Source organism: Physeter macrocephalus, chromosome 4 (genome assembly GCF_002837175.3).
Source record: "Physeter macrocephalus isolate SW-GA chromosome 4, ASM283717v5, whole genome shotgun sequence".
NCBI lineage: Eukaryota > Metazoa > Chordata > Mammalia > Artiodactyla > Physeteridae > Physeter > Physeter macrocephalus.
Genome location: NC_041217.1, coordinates 100,151,277 through 100,178,185, shown reverse-complemented (window position 1 = coordinate 100,178,185; position 26,909 = coordinate 100,151,277). Strand labels below are relative to the sequence as shown.

Below are 26,909 nucleotides of genomic sequence, written 5' to 3'. Positions count from 1 at the left end.
CTGATTCACTTTGTTGTAAAGCAGAAACTAACACACCATTGTAAAGCAATTATACTCCAATAAAGATGTTAAAAAAAAAGAAAGAAAGAAAGAAACCTTATCACCCCACCCCCTGCCCAGAAAACAAACTATAGAAAGGAGACTACAGAATCTTCTCGACTGGTAGGAATAAGCAGAACATATACTGAGAAAATATTGTGTGATGCAGGAGGGGTTGGGGGAAGCTTTGGGATACGAACATTTTAAGACCACTGAATTAGAGAGATCAGAGATTCCTAGAAGGCATTTAGCATAGGATGTAAAGGGACAGGATTATGAGAGATAAAAGGGAAATCTTGTATAACGAGATAGGTAGCAATATGAACTAACTGTCAAAACAGTTCTCTGAGTTGTGGTACAAGATGGAGCCACCCCAGAGCCCCTGAGTGAGGGTGTTTCTTGCTGGGGGTGGATGACTCTTACAGCCCGTTTGGGGAACAGAGTTCACTCCTTCCTGTCCTAACACACTGTGATTGTAATTACTATGTAGAATTGTGGGGAAAATAAAGGCCAGTTAGAAATGACTATTTAACCTTAAATGTTTCATTCTTTGTTTTCATCAAACAATCGATAATCCAAAAAAAAATTGTTTCAGGGGAGTATCCATCGCCAAGGTCTGTAACAGGCGGAATCAAACCGTTTAACCTGAATTCTGTTATATGCTCTTGGAAGAGAAAGGGTTGAAAGTATGGGAAAAATATAAAGGACACCCTTTTTCAGAGTTTAGGATCTTAACTGACAGGGAAGAACCATGGAGAAATCTTTTCTATTAGTAATGAGCAGTTCCTTGTTGAATCTTAAGTAGCATCATATCACCGAGAGAGGGAGTGTAACTTAATCATATTAATGTAGGGTTCCTTAGCCTTTCCTGGTTTAGACTTCATTTCTTTCCATTTGCTTCAGTTTAAAAAGCAGCACCATGAATACTGGAGGATTTATAGAAGTTAGGTTGACATTTATACGGCTGGCTTCCTTTAGACTTCCACTCTAATGCTAATGGTTCTTGAATTTGAATTTGATGCTCAGAAAAGAAAAAGAGGTGGAATTCTCCTAGCTTTTTTTCATATAGGTCTCAACGCAGAATTAACAACAAAAATGAAAAATAAAAACGGTGACTGCAGTTAGCTGAAAACTTTGTACACATTTGATTAGATGCTTAAATTTTTACATGAATGAAAAGTCAAAAGTGGGTAGCATGATGAGTTATTCTTTACCTAGGGGTTTTAACGTCTCTGGTTAATTATTGACATTTCGTGAGCATTGAGAAAGATGATTGCAATGTACCACCCGTATGAAAATGCAAATAAAACCAGAATGGGTGGGGAGCAGGTATTTTCCTGGTAGGGTTTTTGTTTGTTTGGTCTGGTAAATATCTCATTTTCTGTAGTCATGTGTTCATTTACAAATGATTTACAGTTTGCTAATAGAGACTTTTTAAAAACTTTTACGTGTTAGGGCTACTGACATGGTAGATAAGTTCAATAAATAAGTACTTCTGTAATTGATAAGAGTATGAAAATACAGTGCAAATTACAGTTAAATATACACATGAAGCCTTTGAACATATATCACACGTTGTAAGGAGTTTGGCATAGACAAACCAAATATCATACTGCTGTGGTCTGAGTGTTTGTGACCCCCCCCACCAAAATTCATGTGTTGAAATCCTAACCCTCGAAGTGGTGGTACTGGTAGGTGGGGCCTTTGTGGGTGATTAGATCATGAGGGTGGAGTCCCCATGAATGGGATTAGTGCTCTTGTAAAAGAGATGCCACAGAGCTTCCTTGCCCTTTCGGCCATGTGAAGTCTGTGACCTGGAAGAGGGCCCTCATCCAACCATGCTGGTACCCTGATCTCGAACTTTCAGCCTCCAGAGCGGTGGGCAATAAATTTATGATGTTTATAAGCCACTCAGTCTGTGGTATTGTGTTACAGCAGCACAAACGGACTAAGGCACACACTCAATATTATTTCATTTATAACATTGGTACTCTTAACTTTCGGATATTTGGAGGTGAGACTCCTTTTGCAGTGAATATGTGTTCATACTATACTACTAGGGTTGTCAATTTAGAAAATTTTTCTTTCCAGTGTTCTGGTTATACTGGTAAAATGAGGGACCTGTGACTGATCAGGTACTAGCAGAATGGAAAGCACATGTAAGAATACGAATGTCTGTTGTTATCATTATTATATTTCATAGACATTTATTGAGCACATGCTGTGTGGCAGGCACTGTGTTAGGTATGGGGACACCATGGTGGGGGGGAAATGTTTGTGTTTCCCACCCTCATGGGGCTCACATTCCACTGGGGGAAGGAGATGTTCATTTAAATTGCAGGTGTAAAGGAGAGGGACATGATGCCATGTGAGCAGACCAGGGGGGGATTGCTCCCAGAAGGCTTCCCTGAGGAAGTGATGATTGACCTGAGAGCTGAGGGGGCGTGAGCGTTACAGTGGGGGATGGAGGGGCGGGGTGGGAGTCGGGGGATAGCTTATGCAGAGGCCTTGTAGAGGGAGGGAACATGGCATCTTTAAGCATCAGAAAGAAGGCCACATTAGCTGGGGTGCAGCAAGCGAGGGCAAGTGCCACTTGAGGCTGGGGAGAGCAGGGCCCTCATCAGAGGACTGGGCAACCAGTGAAGGTTCAAGTTGGGGGTAGGTGAGGAGGTGACATGACCAGAGGCAGCTTTTAGAGCCGATTCCCTTGGAGTCCTCCAGTCTGTTCTCCACACTAAGGAGACCGGTTCGGAGACAACTCAGAAAAGTGGTAGCAGCTTGAGAAAAATGGATGTTTTTGAAAGCTATTTAAGAAGGGGAAGGATATGGTGGCTTAGTAGGAGGGTGCAGAAAGCAAGTTATCAGGGATGGCTCCTAGGTTTCTGGCTGTCAAATGGGGGATGTACAGTGGTACCATTCACAGAAATGAAGGACCTACAAAAGGACCAAGTTTAGAGATTAGGCCATGAGCTTGGTTTGAAATGCGTTTGAAATGCTGTGTGGTGCTGACAGCTAGGCAGTTGGCCATACATGTCAGGAGCCCAGAGAGGAGACCTGGGATGGAGATTAAAACTTGAGATTTTTCTGCATATAAGTGGTAATTGAAGCCACAGGTATAGGTGAAATCATACAGGAAACAAGCAGAAGAGAGTCTGGGACTGAGGCTTAGGGAATTCTGTTACTCAGTGTCTGGGCAGAAGAAGAAGTGTGGTGTCATGGAAACACAGGAAAGAAAGTGTTTCAAGGAGAAAGTGGTCAGTGGTGTCTAATGTTGCTGAGATGTCAGGTGACACGAAGGCCACACATAGAAGTCATTGCTGACCTTAGCAATAGCTATTTCAGGGGAGCGACGAGGGTGGGGACAGGAATGGAGTGGGCTGAAGAGTGAGAGACCTGAGCAATGATGACAATATGGAAAAACCGTTCTAGAACTTTGTCCTTAAAGGCGGGGGGAGGGAGAGAGGGCAAGAGGCTATACTGGAAAAGAGATATAAAATTGAAGAAGAGGTGGTGGGTCTGTTGATTCTTGTTTTTACTGGGAACTTGAGCCTGTTTGAAAGCCAATAGAAAGGTCTAGTTGAGGAGAGAATAAAGGATAATGGGGAAGAAAAGTTTCCCAAGAAGGCCAGAGAGGATGGCTCCAAAGTGCACAGGTTAGGTTGTCTTGAGATGGGAGGACAGGTGGGTAGTTTGAGTGGTTGATAGTATGATATTGAGACTTTTCATATGTTGGCTTCTATTTTTTGTGAAGTAGGATGGGGGTTATCTGTTGAGAGTCGGGGTGGATGGTTGGAGGTTTGAAAAGAGTAGGGGCAACTTGGAAATTTAATTGTGGAGCATGAAAGGATTGGTTGGCGAGGGCAATGTGTTAGGAGTGCAGGGCAGAGTTGAGAGCTGTTTGATCCCTCTGTAATTTCACACTCACAAGTATATGACTGGTATAAACTTTGGTATATGACTTTTTCCAACAGTGCTCTGACTGTGCTTGCCTTGTCACTGAGTAAATTGTTGGGCATATCCTTGGTTGGAGTTTCACCGGCTCTTGGCAGTGGAAAGGGGATGTGGGGTGTTAGAAAGACTGTTATTGAAATGATGTGCTCTAGGATCTAAGCTGATTAAAGAGGGAAGTAAAATGAGAAAAGGACTACTGAATTGAGGAAAAGCTGAGAGGCCAATGTAACTTGAGAATGTTGTAATACTGAGCACACTTGAAGGAAAGGTCAACAAGGAGAATTCTAGAAATGTTATTTTGGAGGCAGAAAAATGATGGGTAAGGGACAGTAAAGGCCCATGAATGGTTGAGGTGGCATGGAAGGGGTACCATTCCAGATGAAGATTAAGGGACTAAGTTGTTAAGGAAACCTGGGCCTTCTACATATATAGGAAGTCATTCAGGATAATGGCAGGGCTTGAGGACCATAAGTGAACCAGGACCTGGTCTTTGAATGGGAGGAAATGTTCAGGAGGTTGGAATATGATATCAGTGAGAAGAGGGAGAAGGTGGTATAACTGAATAGCAGGACCAGAACACCCTGAGTGTTTATAGGAGGTGAGGGAAGGGAGGAGTAAGCCCTGAAGGGAGCCATGAGGCGCATAGAGGCTATAGGGCCACTCCTGACACTGAAGGATGAGGGCCTGGGCAGCCACTAGCTGAGAGGTTGCAGAAGAAGAGGGGTGTCTTCAGAGCAGGCCGAGGAGAGGCCAAGCATAGAGCACTGTTTTCTGGGTGTGGAGCCCAGTCCCAGGGGACCAGTGGAAGCATTTGGGAGGTAGAGGGGGTGATGGGCTGGGTCAGGTGCCTGGGAAGGAACGTTGGCACATGACAGGTATAGTCCAGTGATGGAGGCTAGATCTCTGCAGTGGGGCTGCCTACATTTTGAGGGTTGACTAATGTAAAGGGAATGAGTTAGAGGCATAAGGCCTAGTGGCCAGAGAATGGTCTTGTTTCCCTGGGCTGGAGTGATGACAGGCCCAGAAATTGCATGTCTTGCATGCTACTGGAGGTGGTCGATGGTGGAAGCAGAAACAGTACTCCCGAGTATGCACCACACACCAAGTACTGTTCTAAGCGCCCAGCGTTCTGTGGTTTATTCCTCATGTCAGATTGGTACTGTCGTTATCTCCATTTTCCAGATGAAGAAACCAAGGTGCAGGTAAGGCAAGGCAAGTTACTTGCCCCAGGTCACACGGTGAACAAGTGGTGGAACTGAGGTTCAAACTCAAGACTGTAACACAGCCTGTGTACTTCCCAACATGTCATACGTACTTAATATTTTCTTACACGAGTAACTTTGATTTTGTAAAACATAAGTGATAGACTGTTGAAAAGCTAATGTCGTATTTAATACAAAATTACCTTTTTAGATGCCACAATTAAATTCAGTCCTAGAATCCCAGAATCTTACTTTGCAAGTGCTCTAAAGGTTAGACTAGCGCCCAACCCCTTTGCAGACCAACCCTCCTTGTGGTCATTTTACCACTTCCATGACAGATGCTTGGGCACTTCTAAATTGTTAGAAGGGTCTTCCTTAAATTAAGCTGAGCTCCTCCCTTTCTGTAATTTTTGCCCATTTGGGCCATTTAGAGTGGTGCAGAGTAAGTTCCCTCTTTCACTTTTCCACATGACAGCTCTTCAGATGTCCGAAGAATGCCCTTCAGTCCTCTCTAAGTAATCTTGTTCCCAAGCTGACATTACTCAGCCCTTCAACTCTTCATGATATGATATGGTTTCTAAAAATCACCATCTTAGTTACACTGCTCTAAAGGTACTTTGACATGTGATTAATTCAAAGTAAAATGGGACTGATACGTGTCTTGATCTATACTCTCTGATTGTAAGTGGTTCTGAGGTTTGTTTTTTGTTATTAGTATCTTCATTACATTATTATTTCTTGTTGGTTTGTGTAAATTAAAATGCTAGTATTACGTGTGTGTGTGTGTGTGTGTGTGCGCGCGCGCGCGTGTTATATAGCTATTATGCTGTCCTATACTTGGGTATTGCCTTTTAAAAATTTATTCGGGTTTTTATCTTTCTGATTGGGATTCATTATTTCATCTTCTGAAGATCATTTGAAACCTGATTCTGTTAACTGATTATATTAGCTATCTTTCCCAGCTCTGTGTTATATGCAGATTGAGTAAACATATAAATATTTGTAAAAATATTACTGAAAGAGACCAAAAAGAGAGAACCTTATGGGATATCGCAGGAGATATTTCTCAAGTCTCTTTCAGATCATTGATCTAAATGCTGGTTCTAGTTTTTCAGCTAACTCTAGATTTACCTAATTTTGTTATCCAGCCACATTTCTTTGTGTTATTAATAAGGATCTCATGAAAAACTTTCAGAACTTTCCTGGAATCAAGTTGTTCTTCATTTGGTATTCTTCAATCTACAAGGATTTGGCAGTCAGTTAATTATGTGAGTAGGAAATACGAAGGAGACCAGGATGACTGAGCTGTTCTAGATTTAAAGGTGAGGAGGTGTTTGCGGGTGATAGTGTCATCCTCTGAGATATGGAACCCTGTGGGGAGGACTGGTTTGGGGTTAAGTTCAGCTTGGGTCATGTAGAGCGTGTGGGCCTCCAGGATGCCCTTATGGAGCCATCCAGAGGGTAGCTGACCATCCAGGACTGGTACATTGGGAGATGATGGGGTTTGGTTGCACACAATGTAAACCATGTTGAATGTGTGGGGCATACACCCCAGCAGAGCCTATAATGTGCAGAGAAAAATTCTGGATTGGGGCGAGGGGAGGTAGTAAACATTGCCATCATCATCAGTTTATGCTTGATGGCCTCCATTTTTTGGTGAAATGGGAAGAAACCTCATCTATTGTAAGACAGGGAGAACTGGAGATTTGAGAGCAATGAATATTTGGAGTCAATGTGGGAAAAAGGAAAGGGATGGGAAAAGGACTGCTAAGCATGTGTAGGGCATTCTTCCTAGCTCCCCCTTCCTTGCTGCCCTTAAAGACAACCACATAAGACCTTTTCCCCCTGTGTTTAAGGATTTTTACTGCTAATCGGTACAGCAGTGGTCCTTCCCTGGAAGTTGTATCAGAACGTGAAGGTTGTGTATGTGTATTGATAATTGGAGGTGACATTGGTGATTCCAACACACTCCCTAAGGAATCCCTTGTGCTACAAGGAGATAATGAACATGGGGAAATGAGAGTAAAGGTTGTATTCCCAGGTTGGTAGTTCTAGAGTCACCTGGTGGAACCGAATCTTTAGGGGTTTCAGCCTTAAAGCATCTTGTTGGGATTTTAATAGATGAGAAGATGTTCTCTTGGTTTAGCTTGAGTACCTTCAGATATCTCCTCACTGTTTATATGTCTTCTCTGCTGGGTATTTATTCCCAGGAAAGCAGGGAGTGCCCCCCTTAGCACCATGAATTTACCACTTTATGTGGGGATGATCAGTTTCTTGCTTCCCTACTGGCCCATGAGCATGTCTCCCATTTTGTATTCTGAGTCCCAGCCCAGTGCCTGGTATGTGGCGGACTCATGACAGGTATTGGGTGAACTGTTGGCTGAAGTAAAGACTGAATCAGCCTGGCTGGGCTGTTTCCAGTGGTCCTGCTTCTGGGAGTCCTCCTGGAGAAGGGCCCTCACAAGCTGGTGGTTGAGAGGCATCCTTCAAACCTTTTCATGGTCTTCTCTACCAAGAAACCAACTTGAATTAAAGTTTATGGAGACCATCTTGTGGGGAAAAGTACAAACTTCCTTTGTATTCAGGAAGCCTCTGGAAGAGTTTCTTTGGTGTCCATAATTCCTGTGAATCAGGATGGGCTAATTAAATTTCATGTCTAGACACTCCCCTTGTAAATTGGCACAGAAATATTTCCCACTTCTGTTCTGGCTGCTGTGTTCTAGGATAGTATCCAAGCCTTCTGCCAGCTACTAGCCATATGTAGAGGTGTATGAACCAAGTCTAATGCTTTTCTACTTTTACTGTGTATTCCTCTACTTAATGATCACTAAACTCTAAAAGGTCCTTAATCTGTGTCAGTAATGAGCATTATTTGGTTTTATCCATTTTTACCATTTTCTTGCCTGATGCAGTGAATGAACAGGGGCAGTTGCTTCCTACCGGAAGCTTTGGTTTTCTGGGAAATTTTTTTTTTAATTCCTTAGATTAGTCCCTGACTTGGCATGACTGATGAAGCAAGCAGCTGTTTAATAAGAAGCAAAGCTGGGAGTAGAACAATTTAATTAGCTTCTGTCTGTTGAACCTTTAATGGAAGCCATAACTTGACTATGTGGAGCTTTTTAGTTTTAAATGGAACATTTTTGCAAAGGGAGATTCTCAACATGTACCCCCCCAAACTCTAGTTCACTGAAAGTCCGTTGAAAATATAAGATACCCAGAATAACAAAGACTTCATAAAAACTAAATTTTTTTAGAAATGAGGAATTTAATAGTGAATTGTTTGATTTTTTAATGTATTGCTTAAATTAACAATTCATAAAATGGATAATGTTGCATGATACCTACTATGTTTTATAACATAACTTTTAGCAAACATTCATGAAATAAATACTCATTGTATATATTGAATTTTAACGGAGGTAAATAAGCAGCTCTTGCCTAGCCACCCTACATAACCTCCAGGGAACACACAGAACCCTTCAGGACAAATCATCCTCACATTTAAGATTAGATTCTCCACTTACTGCTGGTTACTGGTTTCATTGTCTTTGTTTATCTGCCCACCTGGCATGCAGATCCTTATTTGCTTAATCTTAGAAAAACATTTTCCTTTTTACATCTCACTTAGCAAATTACAATGATGTTTAATTTATGTATAAAACTTTTATGTATTATTTTGTTAATATTAAACCTAGCTTAAAAGACCAAGATAGGTTAAAATTAAATTTTGTAATGCCCAATAAACACATGTTGAATTAAAAACAATTAAATGAGCAATAAAGTTAATGGAATCTCACAGAGAAGAATTGTGATATCAATATTTTTACTGTGTACACACACCAGAAAAAAAGAATGAGGAAAGAATTCATTACAGACACATGAATTCTGTCAGAAGAGGCCCTGTGGGAGACTGATTCTTATTATGATATCCTGGTTGGAAGGGAATGAAGTGGGGTTATTGCTAGTGCAGTCAATGATGTGGTTTTTCTCTAGTGAATTGGCTTCAGTAGGTGACTTTATTTCTTCACATTAGGCAGCTGGAAATACGTATTGATTCATTTCCTTTTCATTTGAGGGTCAGCTCTATCAAAGATGGAGCCGTAGAAATGCTGTATTTGCTGGATATTAGCAAATGGGTTAGTGTCTTTTTTTTTTTTTTTTTTTTTTTTTTGGTCTGAATGTTCCTAAGATTTTTAGGAGCCAGATAAAGTTTAGCTCAATGAGAGAGAAAACATACTTTGAATGTGTATATATGCATATTACCATTCTTTGTGCTAGCTCTATCCTTAAAACTTGGAGCTCTTTTATAAAAATGTTTTCTTTTAGAGATAAAAAGCCATGGAGGATTTTTGGTTCAAGGATATGTGTGATTGCAAAATATTTTTTTTAAAGTTAAATAGTAATTTAAGCAGTAACAGTGGTATGATTATTTTCCAAGATGGTATTATTCTTCTTAAACTTTAAATGTTTGTCACACTGTACAATTATTTTTTCTTATATAATTGGTTTTTGTTTTGCTATAGCAGATAATGTTAGTTCTATTCTTATTTTGGCTTAATTGTTTCCTAGAAATTATCTAACCAACTTTCTTATTTTATAGATGAGAAAATTGAGGCATAGAGAAATCAGGTGATTTGTCCTTAGTTTAATTAAAAATATTACTAAAAGAATACCTTCAGTTATAGTACTTGAAATTTCCTCTTAGTGGTAAACTCTAGACTTAGGTAATTTTGAGTATCATGATGTTAAATTTGTCTCCTGACATTTATAATATTGAACTCTTTAAGATAATAGATCTTCCCCTCTTTTATTTTAAGTACAAATATGAGATACATGACAAATAGCTGGTAAAGATGTAAAATTCATATAGTTTCCTTGTATTCTTACATTTGTGCTAAATTAAAATAAATCACTAAAAATACAACCACATACTCTTAAAATTAAAAATTAATTTAGGTGTATTATGAACAATTTAAAAGATTTTATAGCCAACATTTCTCTTAACAGGTTGAAGAAATATGGATACCAACACCATATTGGTCATCAGCGCTGGTTTTACCAGCTTTTTCACCTTTCAGCTTCTTTTCCACTTTGTAAGTTATTGGTTTTCAGCAAAAGTTTCTCCAGGTTTTAATAATCTCAACTTCGAAAAGAAGATTGAATGGAACTCAAGGTAAAGCATACGAAAATGTAAATGACTGATTAAAAAAAACCTAGTCTTATGAAATAAAATTACACATTTAACCTATCTCCCAAAAGTCTTTTTCATTTAGGATCTAACAAAATCTTAGGTCAAATTTTTTTATTTGACATTAGGAATAAAAGGAAAGACAAGTAGATAGATCTCATACAAGAAAAAATTTTCAATTCTTATTCTGAAAGATGTTAGGAAAAATTTATTTAACTGTCTAGGAAAGTGTTAAGGTAGACTCTGGCGGATTGTGGTGGAAGGCACTGTTTTGCATTCTCCTCTGAAATATTTATGATAACAAACACATGTTCTTTGGAAATGGTAACAGAAGTAACGTTAGTTGGGGCTGTGAGTAGCCTATATATAGTATCGGGCTGGCTTAGCCCAACCTAGGACAGTTAAACACTACACACCAAAGAACCTGGTGCACAGTTAGCACATCTGTCTCTCTTTTAATGAACTTTTCATTTTAATTCATAGCCCTCCAGAATCTGTTCTTTTGTTATGTAATTCTAAAATAAAAATTGCTTTTTAGATCTTTTAAACAAAAAAGTAAATGGAAAACGAATAAGACATCTAAGGATATAGAAACCTGCCAGAGTTTTAATTGTTGGTTTGCGAATTTTTTGTGTATGTGCAACTCATTAACCTCTCACAAGGTTTCAAACACAGATGGACTCTGATGACTGCTTCACTTGCTTTAGAGCATTTCAGATGCCCAAACACCTCTGTGCATTTGCAAACCTCAGTGAATTAGAGCAGCTATGGGATACTGTTTATCGTTGAAGTTAATGCTAACTATAAAATGAACTCAGCAGATCTCCAAAATTGCTGTAATTATTTTTTTATTGAAATTTCCTTTTAGAATTAAAAACTTCTGCCAAAGTCTATTTATTTGAGAATGGTCATATGTGACCTGAAATGCCCTATCTGTTTGAGCCAAATTGTTTTACAGGCATTCACTTTTATAACTCAGACTGTGAAGAAGACTAGTTGTTTTCTTCTGCACCTTACACTGATTTGTCTGGTTCATACATGTTATAGCTCTTCTCTCCAAAAGTGAGAATTATTTCTCCACATATTTTTGAAAAATAAGAGGTATGATTCTTTTGTCTAAATAATAGCACAAAAGTATTGTTCAAATGTGGGATACAAAAGGTACTAACCATTATTTTGTAAAACCATTTCTAGCATGAAGATAGAATAGTTGGGAAAGAGAAGGAAGGGGATATGGAGGGGGACATACATTTTCTGCGACTAAATTTTAAACTATCTTCATTTCCATTTCAACACGGTTAAGGTAGGTAAAGGCATTTGAATCTTGGCGAGCTGCAAGCCAAAGAAACAGGGAGGGTACAGATAGACTGAAGCAAAGGTAAAAATGAAATGATGCAATTGAGAAATACTTTGCATTATTCAGTCTTATTATCACTGCCATTCTATGAGACATGGAATCACCATTTGGGAAACTGAGTTCCCATTTGAAAAAGGAGTCTGGGATTATATGATTCATTACGCTATTCCAATACTATTATGCTATGCTATTCTCTCTCAAGCTTACTCCTGTTTCCCACTCCAGCTTGGTTTACATGGGACTTGAACTGTGAGGTGGAGAGTGCAAAGAAGGAAAAACAGTTGGCTGCTTTTTGACTACACATATATGTCTTGAAATCCAGATTCCAGTCTTAAAACAGATCAACGCAACCTACATAATTCTCTCTAGTAATCAGGAAAGAGTCTCTGAATGATGAGTGGCCCAAATCATCTAGTAGTAAAAGGACAGAAGGCAGAAAAGCTCTCCAGAAAATTCACACCTGAGAGTAACAGTTGAATTAATTATAAGTGAGAAAATCTTATACTTAATTGTTACTTTTTCTGCAAACATACATACTTATAGACATTATTAATATTATATAATTAAATGTATTATTTCCACTTGCTTTCCTATGGCATGGAAAGTCCTATTGTGCTGAAATATTCCTAATTTTTAAATCTGCTCCTTCAAAATATAACTCTTTTGTCTGATTGAGCTATGTAATTTCTGTGGGTAATACTCATACTACTTGAGAGTGTTTACATCAGTAATTTTAAAGTGCTATTCTAAAATTGTCATTACTTCCTTAAAAAAAAAGAAACCCACAAACATTCCTTTTTAACCTTCTTTAAACAAAATTGAAATATTTTATCTTGGTGTTTTTTTTAAGACCCTGAGGAATCTACATTTTGCTTTGCCAGGAATCTGATTTTAAAGAATGAAATATTAAATTTTTACTAACAGACGTTTCTGAACGTATAGACTTTTAATACAGAATAGCATGTAAACACAGGGTGTTTGTTTCTCCTGTTCATTATAGTGGGAGCTATTTGATCCAAGTAACATGTAACTTTTCTCTCGTGAATTATATGCCATTTCCATCAGCTGAGAGCTTGTAATTCTTCCCTTTTACCATATAACATCTCAACAGAGTAGGGAATTTGAGGCCTGAGTATCAGGAACAAAAATTCAGATTTTTTCCGAAAGGAAACCTTTTGATAGAAGGTTACTAAGCCAACAGGTTAGTAAAAGGTTATGCTTTTTCCTTTAATAGAATTTTTGAATGGCAACAGAAAGCTGGTTGTCTGATTATTTAGATGGCATGTTTTATTTGAGATCAAGGAACTTACATTTTTATCTTGCTATGTTCAAATGGAACACAGGTGTGCTTGGCGTGAAAATGCCAGACTTGTAAACCAGGTTAATTGGGTTAATTATCACACTTCAAAATGTATTTTGGTATTACAAAGGACTCAGTGCCTTTAAATTAGTGAGACTCTTTGAGCATTTAAATATGATTTGATTTAATTTGATATGTTTACTTAGGACCACATCATATATTAGATCAAGTATATTGATTTTTCAAGTTACAATGAGATTTTTTAATATCAAACTTTGTATTGGTTGATCTATTTCACTTACTTTTAAAGATTTGGGTCATATTGTAGAGAGATTCATTGCATACCAATTAATTTCTAAAGAGAAAACTTTGCTAATCCTCTCATCCTTTATTCATAAACTTTTTCATTATATGAGTAAGCATATAGTATCCTGTATACAGTTCTTTCCCCCACCCCCCCGTCCCGGTATGCGGGCCTCTCACTGCTGTGGCCTCTCCCTTTGCGTTTTCATTATATGAGTAAGCATATAGTATCCTGTATACAGTTCTTCCCCCCCCCCACCGTCCCGGTATGCGGGCCTCTCACTGCTGTGGCCTCTCCCGTTGCGGAGGCTCCGGACGCGCGGGCTCAGCGGCCATGGCTCACGGGCCCAGCCGCTCTGCGGCACGTGGGATCCTCCCGGACCGGGGCACGAACCCGCGTCCCCTGCATCGGCAGGCAGACTCTCAACCACTGCGCCACCAGGGAAGCCCTATACAGTTCTTTAAGTAGGATATCATAGAACTTGCATATTGGTTAAGTCATTAAATTTTTAGCAAGATATGTTCATAGAAACTGATGTTTTTCAACTAAAAGTTATTCCTTCTATAAAAAAAATGCCACGTGGATCATGTGAACATTTTGTTTTCACTTGGGCATTTCTTTTAAAAACAGATTTTTTCTGAATAAATTCATGGTCCTCCATTTTTCTATTTTTCTATTTAGAAGTGATTTCATAATAATGATGAGACACTAATAATAGCCACCTTAGCTTTCTCACAGACTTGTTACAAGAATCAAGTACAATAATGTGTGTATTAAAACTGAAATTTCCAAGGGAATACATTTTCATTTCATGATCCATTCCAATTCTGATCCATGGATATGGAGTTCGTTAAGGCTAGTAGATTTGGAAGTCATTCCTAACTCATTGGAGCAGGAGCTAATCCTGCAGTGATGCTGCTGGGGATGGAGCAGGGTGCAGGGTAGTGTGCTTACCAAATGCCATCTGTTTGCACAAAACTCTGTCAACTGGTTCATCAGGTATGCTTCTGCTTTACACCCTTTAATCAGTAAGTGATTCATCAGTTGTCTAGCAGGAAATTGTAGACCTGGGCATCTTTCTTGTTATTGATTCCAAAGTAAAGTTGTGACCCTTGGATTTCTAAATAGCAATTTTGTATTATATTCTCAGATGTACTCCAATCCTATATTTAAATGCTTCCAGATTTAACTTCTTCAGAGTGTTAAATGTCTTGCCAGAATTAGTTAAAATTTATTGCACAGATTCTAAAATCTTTGTGTCTGTTTCATCTCATTTCAGGGTAGTGTCTACGTGTCATTCTTTGGTGGTTGGGGTTTTTGGCTTGTACATTTTCTTGTTTGATGAGGCTACTATTGCTGATCCACTTTGGTAAGCTGTTTCTTTCCAATATAGTCAATTTGATTTATGTTTTGATTTTAATTATTGATAAGAACATCTCCTTACTTTAAAACAGAAAACATATTGATGGTGTACGGTTTGTTAAAATGCTTGTGTTCAGACATATTTCAGCAAGGTGCATTAGAATGATTTATTTTAGATTTAATACAAATAATGAGGGCCATTTTGCATTAGTATTGCAATTATTATCCAAAACAGGGAGAATATGATGATTATGTAAACGTTTATACCGTGTTAGTGAGTGAAATCAAGTTATTGTAAACACTGTTCTGAGCAAAAATGAGTTATTATTGAGATAGGATAGTCAGATAGATAGGATAGACTTAGTCTTTAAATTTATGTTTGACCCATCATTTGATATCAAAGATAGGAAAATGAGAATTATAGATGTCCATGTGAGAGGAATTTAGTACCACATGAGATGATTTGAAGCACGAATAATAATTATATTTAGCCATAACACGATAATTTGTAAGATGATTCTTTTTGAAGAATTTAAATGTCATTCCAATGGCAGAAGTTTTACAAATTGTACTTCCTGGCATTATATGAGAAGACTTAGTTCAGTTTAGTTTGAGGGATTGGAAGTGTTTTGAAGAAGCACTGCACAGGGATGTGATAGACGTGGGTTCTGAGGGATGTGGGGCAATTTGACCAGGTCTTTTGACCATCACTATTTGACTGCAATGATGTTGTTTTTTATTCATAAATATGGAATTATGCTGGTCAGAGTTATACCAGTATTCATACATTTTCACTGAGAAGATATTTTTCAAAGTGAATTAATTTAGTGAATTTCATTCCTTGACCAGGTTTTAATGTGCTCTACCTAAACAATTGCTACTTTTTTTTTTCATATTTTAATTTTACCCACATGATTATCAACAGAACCAGTTGTTTTGGGAAGTAACTTTTATAACAAAGATTTGATTCGTTGACCAATTTGTCCTTATCAAATTTTTACCTATTATACTTTTTGATATTTTAACATTTTCTTAGATACCATAATTTATTCCAGGTGCAATTTTCCTGGATCGTATTTACAGATAAAAATTTGTAAAGAAGACATGACTTCTAAATTTTTCCACTTGTAGTTTACCTGTTGTCAGTTTTATTTTATGTTCATTTTACCAGTAGTTCACATTAAAAGTCAGATAAAGGACTGATAATTTGTATTTGTTTCCTGGAGCCAAGAGCATGAACAGGGCAAAAGTGTAGGATCTTGATATGTGTAAGGGTCAAAACAGCAGGATTAAATTGTTCTGTTCCGATCATTTTCTAATTTGTGATAATAGGCAAATCTCTCCAGTCCTCAGTAAAGTGAGGATAACAGTATAGTGCCTCTAAATCAGGGGCAGGCTAGATGATTTCTTGAGGCTATTTGAGTCTCTGATTCAGAATAAGGAATCAAACCAACGACAACCAGCGTCTGGAATTCCATTTGAGTCCTTTCACAAACAAATCATATGAGAACACACTTATAAAATGTTGTCTTTCGGTAATATTATTTTCATAAAACTTTGGGCTAATAAGTATAAGCAATTATGATTATTGCAGTTAGAAGCATTATAGCTAACACAGTACCTTGTGCAAATGACAAGTTACCATTTGAGCGCCTATAGAGGACATTTAAATTATATTTAAATCTCAATAGAAAAAAAAAGTAGCTGTCATCTATAACCATGTGCTAAAAAAAGGAACCTGTTTTTTTAATATTTACAGGGGTGATCCATCTCTTGTGAAAGTGAATATTGCTATTGCTTCAGGCTACCTCATTTCTGGTATGTGATATGTTGTTTACTGTCTGTTTCTTTTTCGACTACTTATGGAATTATGCAAAGAATACATACATAGTCTATGCTTTTGGTTTATTTATTTAAGAAGCAACTTTTAGGATCCATACTGAGGGAAAAAAATATCTGCTGTAATGGTAGAACATGAAACATTTTTCATGTTGGCTCTCTGGTTCTCAAAGATCAGAGCTGCAGAGTGGGGCCTCAGTTAAGCCTGGATGTTTTTTTTTTTTTTTTACTAGTGATGGTTCCTTTTTGGACTAAAGAGTCGCTCAGGTGCAATTACCATGACGCTAAGGAAGTTTAAGCCTCAGGGTCCTCACTTGCAAGGGCCCTTGAAATGTGCTCCCATGGTCATGGTTTTGTATTGTTTTGGTAAGATTTGCAAAAGTAAGGTATTTTAGTCATAATCAGTTAAGACCATGGACTCTTTCTACTTCACATTTCCCTCTGTCATATTTTCTCTCATGTTGGATGAGGTTGGAATAACCTTTTACACAACGAGACAGAGGGGAAGTTAAGTTGAGAATATGCCATTTAAACTGCTCTTTGAAACGACATTTTGGACTGTCTCAATAAAACAATAGAGAAATAAGAGATCCCTGATTTGGACGTTTATGCAGGGAACCCTATTTTGTAATTTTCAAATTTAATTAACAGCTGAAAGAAAATCCAAGTAAAAATAATGGACTATGAAACAAAAGTGATAAAGATGAGTGATGGACTCGGTAGAAAATTTTCTGCCATCAAGAAGTGAATTGTAAAAAAAAAAAATTAGATTAAACCAAAACACAGTAATTTATTAAGAGGAAAAGATACATTTGGGATGGAAATAATGAATAGGCTATTGGATTATTCAACAGCCCAATTAAAAGAAGAGTGAATCTTGTGGACATATTGGGAAAAGATTTGCTCTTTGGCACAAAATGCTTTCATTGACAAGGTTAACACAAAATTTATAATATGCCTCATACACTGGTTAATGAGTATTGTCAATTCAGAGAGTAGTTACTACCCAGGAAATCTTGTACGAAAGAAACTTGATAAAGATTTTCTCAAATAAGGTAATAATTCAAAACACTTAAAAATAAGTTATGAACTGAAACAAACTTTCTAAACCAAGCTGAATGAAAGGTTAATTCTTTTATTCTCTGTATAGAAGATATTATAAGATCATTATCATATAAATTGGTAACCAAAGAATATACAGCCAAATATAGGAAAAATGTATCTAGAGAAGCATATCAGGCAGTTAATTACTAATAGTTTTAAATTTTCTTGATTTCCACATTTGTGGTATTTTTTTCCTCTCCTTAAAATTTATAATTTGATGATTTCTTTTACCTTTATATATATTCACATCTAGTTTTGTATTAGTAATTTTTATTTTTTATAAAAGAAGCTCCTCATGCTACGAGCTCCAAACCCACAAAACCTGAATCATCCTCTGGTTTCCATCCATGATAGCCATTTGTTTCCAGGTTTAAATTTCATGTTTAACCATTTGGTCAAGAAAATACTTGTGTTCACAGTTTGAGATGTTTCTGTTTTATTAAATGAAACAATTTTCTGAATTGTGGTATTGATTTAGAATTTAAAGAAAAATGGATGCCTTGAGCTCTTTTTTAAGATATCTTTTTAATAGTTATAGTTCTTCGTGTTTTGGGGTGGTTTTTTTTGCTATTTTGAATTAATATTTAACCACATTCTTTGTTAACTTTTAAATTTTTTTGATGAATTTGTGTTATAAATGAGTTGGTCGTTTTATACCTTTTCTGAGATCGTCTTATCCGTTTGAGTTATTATAGTGGCAAAAATCAGTAATTTAGCCTTATTTTCAAATTATTTTTATTCTGTAATATTTTCATTTTATTTAACCCTGTAACAAGTTAATTCGTTTATACTTTCAACAAATACGTTACATTACATAGCTATACGCCTGGCAGTGTGCTGGATGCCCACACTTGGTCCTCTTCCTAGAGAAGTCCCAGTAGTGTAGGGGAGACAGTTATCTGGAAGCACATACTTACTGGTAAAAGGGGTAGTTGAACTCCTGATGTACGAGACGAGTGCTGTGGGCTCAGAGTGGACTGTGATGTGATGTCAGGAGAAAGTTAAATACACTTGAAAAACAATGAAGCTTTCTTCCTGTGTAATATCTTATTTTTCCTTGTTACAGATTTGTTGATTCTCATTTGGTATTGGAAAGTGATTGGTGACAAGTATTTTATAATTCACCATTGTACAGCGCTGTATGCATACTACTTTGTACTGGTGAGTGCCAGGATTTACAGTGGTCTGACAAGCAGACAAGATTGGGAGTAACGCCTCAAGGGTGAAGATAAATCTAAACATACAATTCTTAATTTATAAAGATCAACCCCAAATGCATTCAGGAATCACTCTTGTGATGTCATCCTGTGTGTTAACAAAAGTAATAGCTTTACTTACGCGTTCGTATTAGTGTGTCTATTTGGATTCACACGCTTTGAGAAAGTCAGATGACCCCAATTTCCTGAATGTTCACTCAAAACCTTTAGGATCATGTGGCTACTGATATTTGTCTGTCTTTCTAGATGCATGTATGTTTTAACAGCCGGAGCTAGGTATAGATTCCTGTATAACCAGCTGAAGTATTTCTTTTCTGCTTAATTTCATGTACAGTTCCACATACATGCATAGTTACACTTAAGTACGCTAGAGCAGGGGTGGAGGGGGAGGGGGAGGGGGAGTCTTGTTCAGAGGCTTCATCAGAACTTCCAGACTGAGCTAATAGAGGATACAGCAAATCTGGGGCACTAGTGCATATTAACTTTTATTTCTAACATTATTTTTCTACATTATACATTTGGAAATTAGCAATTTTATATCCCTTGCATCTTTGTTAGGTTTCTCCTCAATCAGTTATTTTTCAACCTAGATATACCACCAAACCCAAGATAGATACTGGGAAATAATAGACGTATGTAAACTCGAATAGTATAAATTTTATGTAATACATGTGGTATACCAGTCCATGTTTTTCCTGTTTTAAAACATAAATGTAACCACTGGCTTTTTTTTTTCTTATTTGGTATTATTAAAATCTGTATATTACTGGACATTTGCGACGATTTTGAGGGCTTTTAAAAAACTCATACAAATGCGTATTAATAATATTCTTCTATTTTTCTTTATATTGCCCCACACAAGGATAGCTGGTGAATAAAACATCAGATTACATTATTTCTGCAAGCATAAGATACATCAAAGCATCTCTTTATATCACCCATTTAAAGTTATAAGTCTAAATAATTAATGTAAATGTTTTAAAAACTATGCTGGTTTTAATGTTATAAATAAGTAGGTATTTATAGGATCCCAGTAGGTATCCATAATCACTTTATTCTTCTGAAGCAATAGGTTATTTTTACTGGCATTTCCTACTGTTTATTTCCTTGTCTTCCTTTTTAGATTTTAATACATTATAGGTAGTTATAACATATAGACTTCTACCTTTTACAGGTCTTAGATAGTTGCAATACATGCACTTTGTTTCCTGGGCACTTTTGCTAAAAAGACGTGGAAACTGACTAACAAAATATTGGTTGACTCAGGGAAGAATGTGTGTGAGTACTCGTGTAAGTTTAATATCCTGCTGCAGGTTAGAAGTATGGTCTCTAAACATGAGTCACAAATAATCATTGTGCTATGAAAAGAATATAAGCTGGTGAAAGATAACAGGTCATTTACATGCATTTGTAAATGTGACTAGTATGAACTGCTGTTCTCTCTCGGCCACTGAAGTCACAGGCTTGGCAAATAGCTGATGTACATGGATTGGCAAGTTGAATATTTCATTATGTGGGAGGAATACTGTTTGCTCTTTGGACTTTTATGCCTTTATAAAATGTTAGTAAAGTGAATGCTGGATTTTTAAAAAAGAAATTAACTGCTGCCTTATTTAGTAAAGTTGATAAGAAAATCAACTGCAGTTTTTTCAAGAGATGGTTGCTTTTTTGATATGTCTTCCTGTGTTCTATTGTATGAAATAAATGAATGGTATGAAAGAAAATTATCTAATTAAAGTGAATCTATTCATAGGGAAACAAAATAGAAACAAAATTGATGAAATAAATATTTATAGATGTAGAGATCCTATGTCATTTATAGATCTTACATTTACTATTTGAATATAAGAAAATTTTTTCCCATGCAACGAATTCCCAGGTTACTTTGTGCATTTCAAGTAAGGCTAACAAAATACCAACAGCAAGTACTGCTACTATTATTATTTTGTATAAACTTTTATGAAATTCTTATCCCTTATGCTATGAGAACTGGCATTTGGAAAGCACTTCGACTTGATACTTCTGCAACTACTTAAGCTGTTTGTAGTAAGCTTTTTTTCTTAAAAGATTTTCTAACTGGAACTAATTAAAACTTAAAGTGAAGAATAGAGGCTAATTACCTGTAGGTTTTAAATGTACGCCCTACTGAATAGTTGAATGTAAATAACAACTTTACCTTATCTGACATAACAAAAGTAAGAGTCTTTTTTTTTTTTTTTAAGTAAGAGTCTTTTGAACTTAGGGTATTGTAGGTTGTGAATAGGTTATATAATGTCTTGATCCTCTCTCTAATATATTTACTGGAGTTTTAAAATTATCTCATGGAATAATTTAGAGCTTAAGAAGTCTTCTCTTCTGCCTACATAGAAAGGTAAAAATCCTGCAGCTTTTTTCTTGATATTCAGCTTTCATCCCTTGTGCAGGATACTCATTGTCAGGGAAAATATGACAGGTTAATCTCTTATCATAAAGGAAGTGGCACATTTAGGCTTTAATGTCCTATGTTTAGGGATAAACCATCCTCTTTTGTTCTCCCTTTCTGACTTCTTGGGTAACGTTAGTTTTCTCCTGTATTCCTTGTGAATCACCTCCTCTCACCAATCAAACCACATCTTTAGATACTGAGTTATAGTATATTTGGAAAACTTTTAAACTTCGCAAGAAAAATCACTGAGTCTCTGCGTACTTTGCCAACTCTTCTGCATCTTTCCATTACCCTAGGATCTAATCATTAAACCATTCTGCTGCAATTTAAGAAGAAAATTTGGTTTCAAATGCCTCTTGTTACATTTATTTAAGGGTATTAGTATTAGGTGTGATACTTTGAAGGTGAAGATTTTTGATTTTTGTTTAATATTTTACCCCAGTTATCTATGTTTTAAAAACATTTTACAAACAATTGTGTATGAAGTGGTACTGAAAAATGAGATTCGTTATGTAAGATAAAGTTGTAATTTACGTCAGGAGAGAAGAAGTAGAAAAATACTGGTCTTATGTTTAGTCTAAACAAAAATTTCCACAATGCTGTGAAACAAATGCCATGACTCACTAACATTTTATCATTAACAGTGTTAAAAAAGAAAAACTACTGTTTTAAGGTGAGTTAAATAGTGTTGCATGGTCTCAGTTACACTTAAATAATGTATTTCCTTTTTTTCTCCCATTAAGATAGCCTTAAAGAAGAATTTTAGATAACTATAATGGCTGTTACAGCAACATTTTAAGATAAAAAAATTTCAAAAATTAACATTTCTGTAGACTAGGTAGGTATTAAAAATAGGTACTTAATATGGCTCACTAAAGCAAGATTCACTAGTAAGGTCTTTGTGATTTCTGTTTCCCACTAAATTTATATATAATAAGACATCTTAAGTATTTAAATCAAATAAAAATATTTTTTAAAGTTGTATAATATGTTAGATAACTTTTTTCCTACTGAAATAAAAGATTGACAGCTTTCTTATACAGTAATGAGTGATAGACTAGCAGAAGTAAGTCTTAGAAATTGTTTTATTAGTATTTCTTTTTTTTTTTTAATTTATTAATTTTGGCTGCGTCGGGTCTTCCTTGCAGCGCACAGGCTTTCTCTAGTTGCGGCGAGTGGGGGCTGCTCTTTGTTGCTGTGCACGGGCTTCTCATTGCGGTGGCTTCTCTTGCTGCAGAGCACGGGCTCTAGGCACACGGGCTTCAGTAGTTGCAGCACATGGGCTCAGTAGTTGTGGCTTATGGGCTCTAGAGCACAGGCTCAGTAGTTGTGGCACATGGGCTTAGTTGCTCCATGGCATATGGGATCTTCCCAGACCAGGGCTCGAACCCGTGTCCCCTACCTTGGTCGGCGGATTCTTAACCACTGCGCCACCAGGGAAGTCCCTATTAGTATTTCTATAGCTCACTTATACAAATCTATATAAAAGCGCTATGATACAGTTAGTTTATTACTTTTACTACTAACTGAGGGATTAGCCATGGTAAAAATATTAAGTGCTCAGTTTTTTATTCATAAAATATGTGTTCTAAATGTGTGTGTATATGTAAAGATACATACATATTCCATATATGTATGTGTGTTTTTGGTTTTGGAATTTGTTTCAGTATTTCATTTTTAATATAGAATACCTGATGTGAGCATTTCCCATATTTCACGAACATAACAAACCTCCTCTAAGGCCTTCCTCAGTTTCGTTCGGTAAGGAGGAATTCTTCTCTTTCTTCCTTGTTCTGTGTTTACTGCTTCATGCTCTTTTGTGAGCACAGTGCATCTCCTCAGATATGCATAGTGGGATTACCTTAGCAGAGCTGTGTCCCTTTCTTTCTCTAAGCTGGCTTGATTTTTTGAAACCTATTTCCCTTTAATAACCAGGAAAGAAAACAGTTCGTGTATTGGACTTGATGTGTGATGATAAAATAGATGTCAACGAAGAGGATTGCCATGTCCACCCTAGTCGATATTTTGTTTTTAATTAGGTTTTTAAAAAAGAAATCTTATCATATGATTCTTCTTACATGAGGTAACTAAAGTAGTCAAATTCCTAGAGACAGAAAATAAGATAGGGGCTGGATTAAGGGGGTGTTGGGAAGTTACTGTTTATGGGTAAGAGTTTCAGTTGGGAATATAAAGAAGTTCTGGAGGTGGATAGGTGATAGCAGCACAACAACGTGAATGTACTTAATGCCACTGAACTGTACACTTAAAAGTGGTTAAAAGGGTAAATTTTGTGTTATGTATGTTTTACCACAATAAAATAAAGTTTAAAATATGCAAGCTTATCAATTGACTGAAGCAAGGTTAGGAAGAGGAACTAATAATATGTTGGATGATGTATTACATTTTTTAAAGTTTTAGGCTGGAAAAATAAGCTGAAACAAATAGATGGAACTGAATAGTGATGAATGTCAAGTTTTGCACTTGGACTTGACAATGTATAAAAAGAGGGGAATGACTGGGAAGTGGCAGATGACCACAATTGTAGTTGTACCAATAGCATGTCACATCTGCTAAAAAAGAAAGCTGCTTTTAAATGTTTCCTCTATTAGGGGAGGTATGGTATACAGTTCAAACAAATTACAGTTTCCTAGTTAGGCCATACCCACAGCATCTGGAGTCTCTAAAATTGCATATGTTCTGGGGTGAGCTGCCAGATAACTGTAGAGGGGAGATTAGATTAGGTGGCTATTGTCCTGGGATAAACAATTGAAGGACCCAGAGAGGTCAGCTTAGAAAAGATAAGTTGTAGGACAACTACATGGCTTTGAAATGTCCTTGGAAATGTGAAAGGACTGAAGTGGAAGAAGAAGTAGACTTACTCTGATTTAATTCAGACATTGGAAATAGGACCAATGCGGATGGTAAAGAGAGGTAGGGGAGACTGCTGTTTTACAAAAGGGACATTCCCAGTGAATAGAAGATTAAAACAACAGCCTTTTTTTTTTTTTTTTTGCGGTACGCGGGCCTCTCACTGTTGTGGCCTCTCCCGTTGCGGAGCACAGGCTCCGGACGCACAGGCTCAGCGGCCATGGCTCACGGGCCCAGCCACTCAGCGGCATGTGGGATCCTCCCGGACCGGGGCACGAACCCGTGTCTCCTGCATCGGCAGGCGGACTCTCAACCACTGCACCACCAGGGAAGCCCCAACAACAGCCTTTTAAAGTGGTTCTTTTACCGTAAGATATCTTCAATCAGATAGATATAAAAATAGATATAATAAGTAGAAGCTTTAGGTCGGAGCTTATACTAAATCGTCTTTAAAGTTCTATTCTAAGTCTGAGATTCTGTGATTCAACTGTTTTGATGAAATGATTGGATTTAGTTCTAATACTGGAGAGCTAGGCAATGGGCAAGTAAGAATAAGCTATATTTTGTCACCAAATTCTTAAATAACCCAGGGAGGAAGGGGTGAAAGCAGCTGGTCTGCAGATCCATTCACTTCCTTGGGAGAAAGGGAGGGGAAGAAAAGAAGGCAAGTGACCCAGGTCTAATCTCCTTGTCGACAGGACCTTTGGGTAAATAGGGTATGTACCGACATTTGTTAGGAGAAAGAGGTCTTAACTCTGGAATGCTCTTAGCCTGTTCCTGGCTAAGGATTCCCTATAGTAAAGAGAAACCAGGCTCTGTGAGGCCTGGCTCTTTGGAGAATGTCATGTAGTCTGTACAGTTTTTTGGAGGTATAAAATGGAGATGTTTTACAAGATAAACTCTCACCGCGTGTGAGGATCTTGGTGAACCTCACCTAGTAGAGCCTTCACATCTTCTGGGCCAGTGCTGCTTGTTCAACACAGGAAGGACCTGGCTTGCCAACTGCCCTTCACGTCCCAAACTTCCTCTGAATTATCTGATAGCCTCTATCCTTGTAGTAGTTAGTAAAGCTTAATTCTAGGTAAGATCACTGTTTCACATGAGCCAGATTGGGCAATACAATCTGGTCCTGTGTGTTAGCTCAAACCTTCAACTCTGTCTTATAAGTAAATCATCAAAAACCTGAATGATTAAAGTTAGGCAAAGAGTAATTAAATATAGGGTGGATTTTGTTCCCAAATCTCATTTCTAGATTAATGGTGCTCTGAAAGGGTTTCCCATGGAAATGTCCTAAGATTATGGGTCAGTCTAAATAGCCTAGAAAAAGTACCTCATAATTGCTACAGTAGAACATAGTCACATTTTTATATAAACCCCAGTGCCCATAACTTACTTCACACCAATTACATAGCCCTAGTGGTGGGAAAGTGTGCCCATCCCACTCCAAGCCATTGATAGTGGCACGGTATTTAGTATCATGCTAGCAGTAGTAGGTGTATAATAATTTTATTTATCTTTCTCCCTCACCTTCTAAATTCCTGACCCTAGCCACTCTTGGCTATTAGAAAATTAAATGTCCTGTGATAAGAAAATCCAGATTTTCATAATCACTGGCTGAAAGGAAAATTTTCTTTTAAGCTCTGGAAGGGATCAAACAAATCTTGTTTTGTTTTCCCTCATAGAGTCATGCAGAGGCCATGGCCAGTATGAATTTTAATATAGGCAAAGCTCCTTAAAGATAGATGGCAGAAGTGGAAACACCACATTGACCAGACTCACCAAAACTCACAACTCAAAACCAGTTGTGAGTTTTGCCATAATTTACTAATAGTAAAGTATCAAAATTTATAATTTATTAGAGCTGAATTAAACCTGTCCTCTTACTAGTGTCTATCTCACTTGTATTTTAGTAGGTTTTGTTGGTGGGGTAAGGATAAGGTAACAAGGAATTGTACATAACCTGAATCTTATCTAATGGCCACCTGTGCCTGTGGAAGCCTGTGCCACACGAAATGCTGACTCTCATGGATGAACTGGATTAAACAGGTCGAGAGTCATTGATGTGCAGGATCAGAGACTATGGAAGCCAGGCTACTGATGCATAGTTCACTGGCTCGCAGTGGTTTTGAACTGAGGAGGTGGTGGTGGGGAGAGGTAAGGAATAAGAATATGATAGCTACCTAGTTCAGTCCCACAGCTTCCGAGATTTAACTATGGGAAACTATCTTTAAAAATTCAAGTAACAGGGCTTCCCTGGTGGCTCAGTGGTTGAGAGTCCGCCTGCCGATGCAGGGGACGCGGGTTCGTGTCCCGGTCCAGGAAGATCCCACACGCCGCGGAGCGGCTGGGCCCGTGAGCCATGGCCGCTGAGCCTGCGCGTCCGGAGCCTGTGCTCCGCAACGGGAGAGGCCACAACAGTGAGAGGCCCGCGTACCACAAAAAAAAAAAAAATTCAAGTAACACATCACCCAGTGACAACTCTGTAATGCTGTAGCAATTTACGAAATGGAAAGATGAATGTGTTAATTTCCATTATTTTTTTGTCTGAATATGCATGTTTATAAAAAATTCTGAGTTTGTAGACATACAGGGCTTAGTAAGTATAACGTTTTCTAGGTCTGAGTCTCCAGAGATAACTACTGACAATACTTATGTATATTCTTGCAGTTTATATAAATTGTGCAGGAATTTTCATATATATATATAATGTTTCTTTAAAATTTTCCGAGAGAGCTTTTGAGGTAGATGAGACT

General features: G+C 37.4%; 1 protein-coding gene across 4 annotated transcripts in view; it reads left to right on the top strand.

Moving 5' to 3' along the window:
- The window catches only part of TLCD4 (TLC domain containing 4), a 65,778-nt gene that overhangs the window by 12,701 nt on the left and 26,168 nt on the right, over positions 1-26,909 (top strand). For 3 of the 4 annotated variants that reach the window (XM_007116137.4, XM_024119911.3, XM_028489104.2), the window contains exons 2-6: positions 6,388-6,514; positions 10,200-10,365; positions 14,621-14,710; positions 16,463-16,521; positions 18,713-18,807. In XM_007116137.4, the coding sequence (XP_007116199.1) occupies positions 10,211-10,365; positions 14,621-14,710; positions 16,463-16,521; positions 18,713-18,807 (399 nt within the window). In that variant the 5' untranslated portion in view covers positions 6,388-6,514; positions 10,200-10,210. Of the gene's footprint in view, positions 1-6,387; positions 6,515-9,796; positions 9,822-10,199; positions 10,366-14,620; positions 14,711-16,462; positions 16,522-18,712; positions 18,808-26,909 lie in introns of those variants that run through there. The other variant, XM_028489105.2, reaches the window with a different exon arrangement.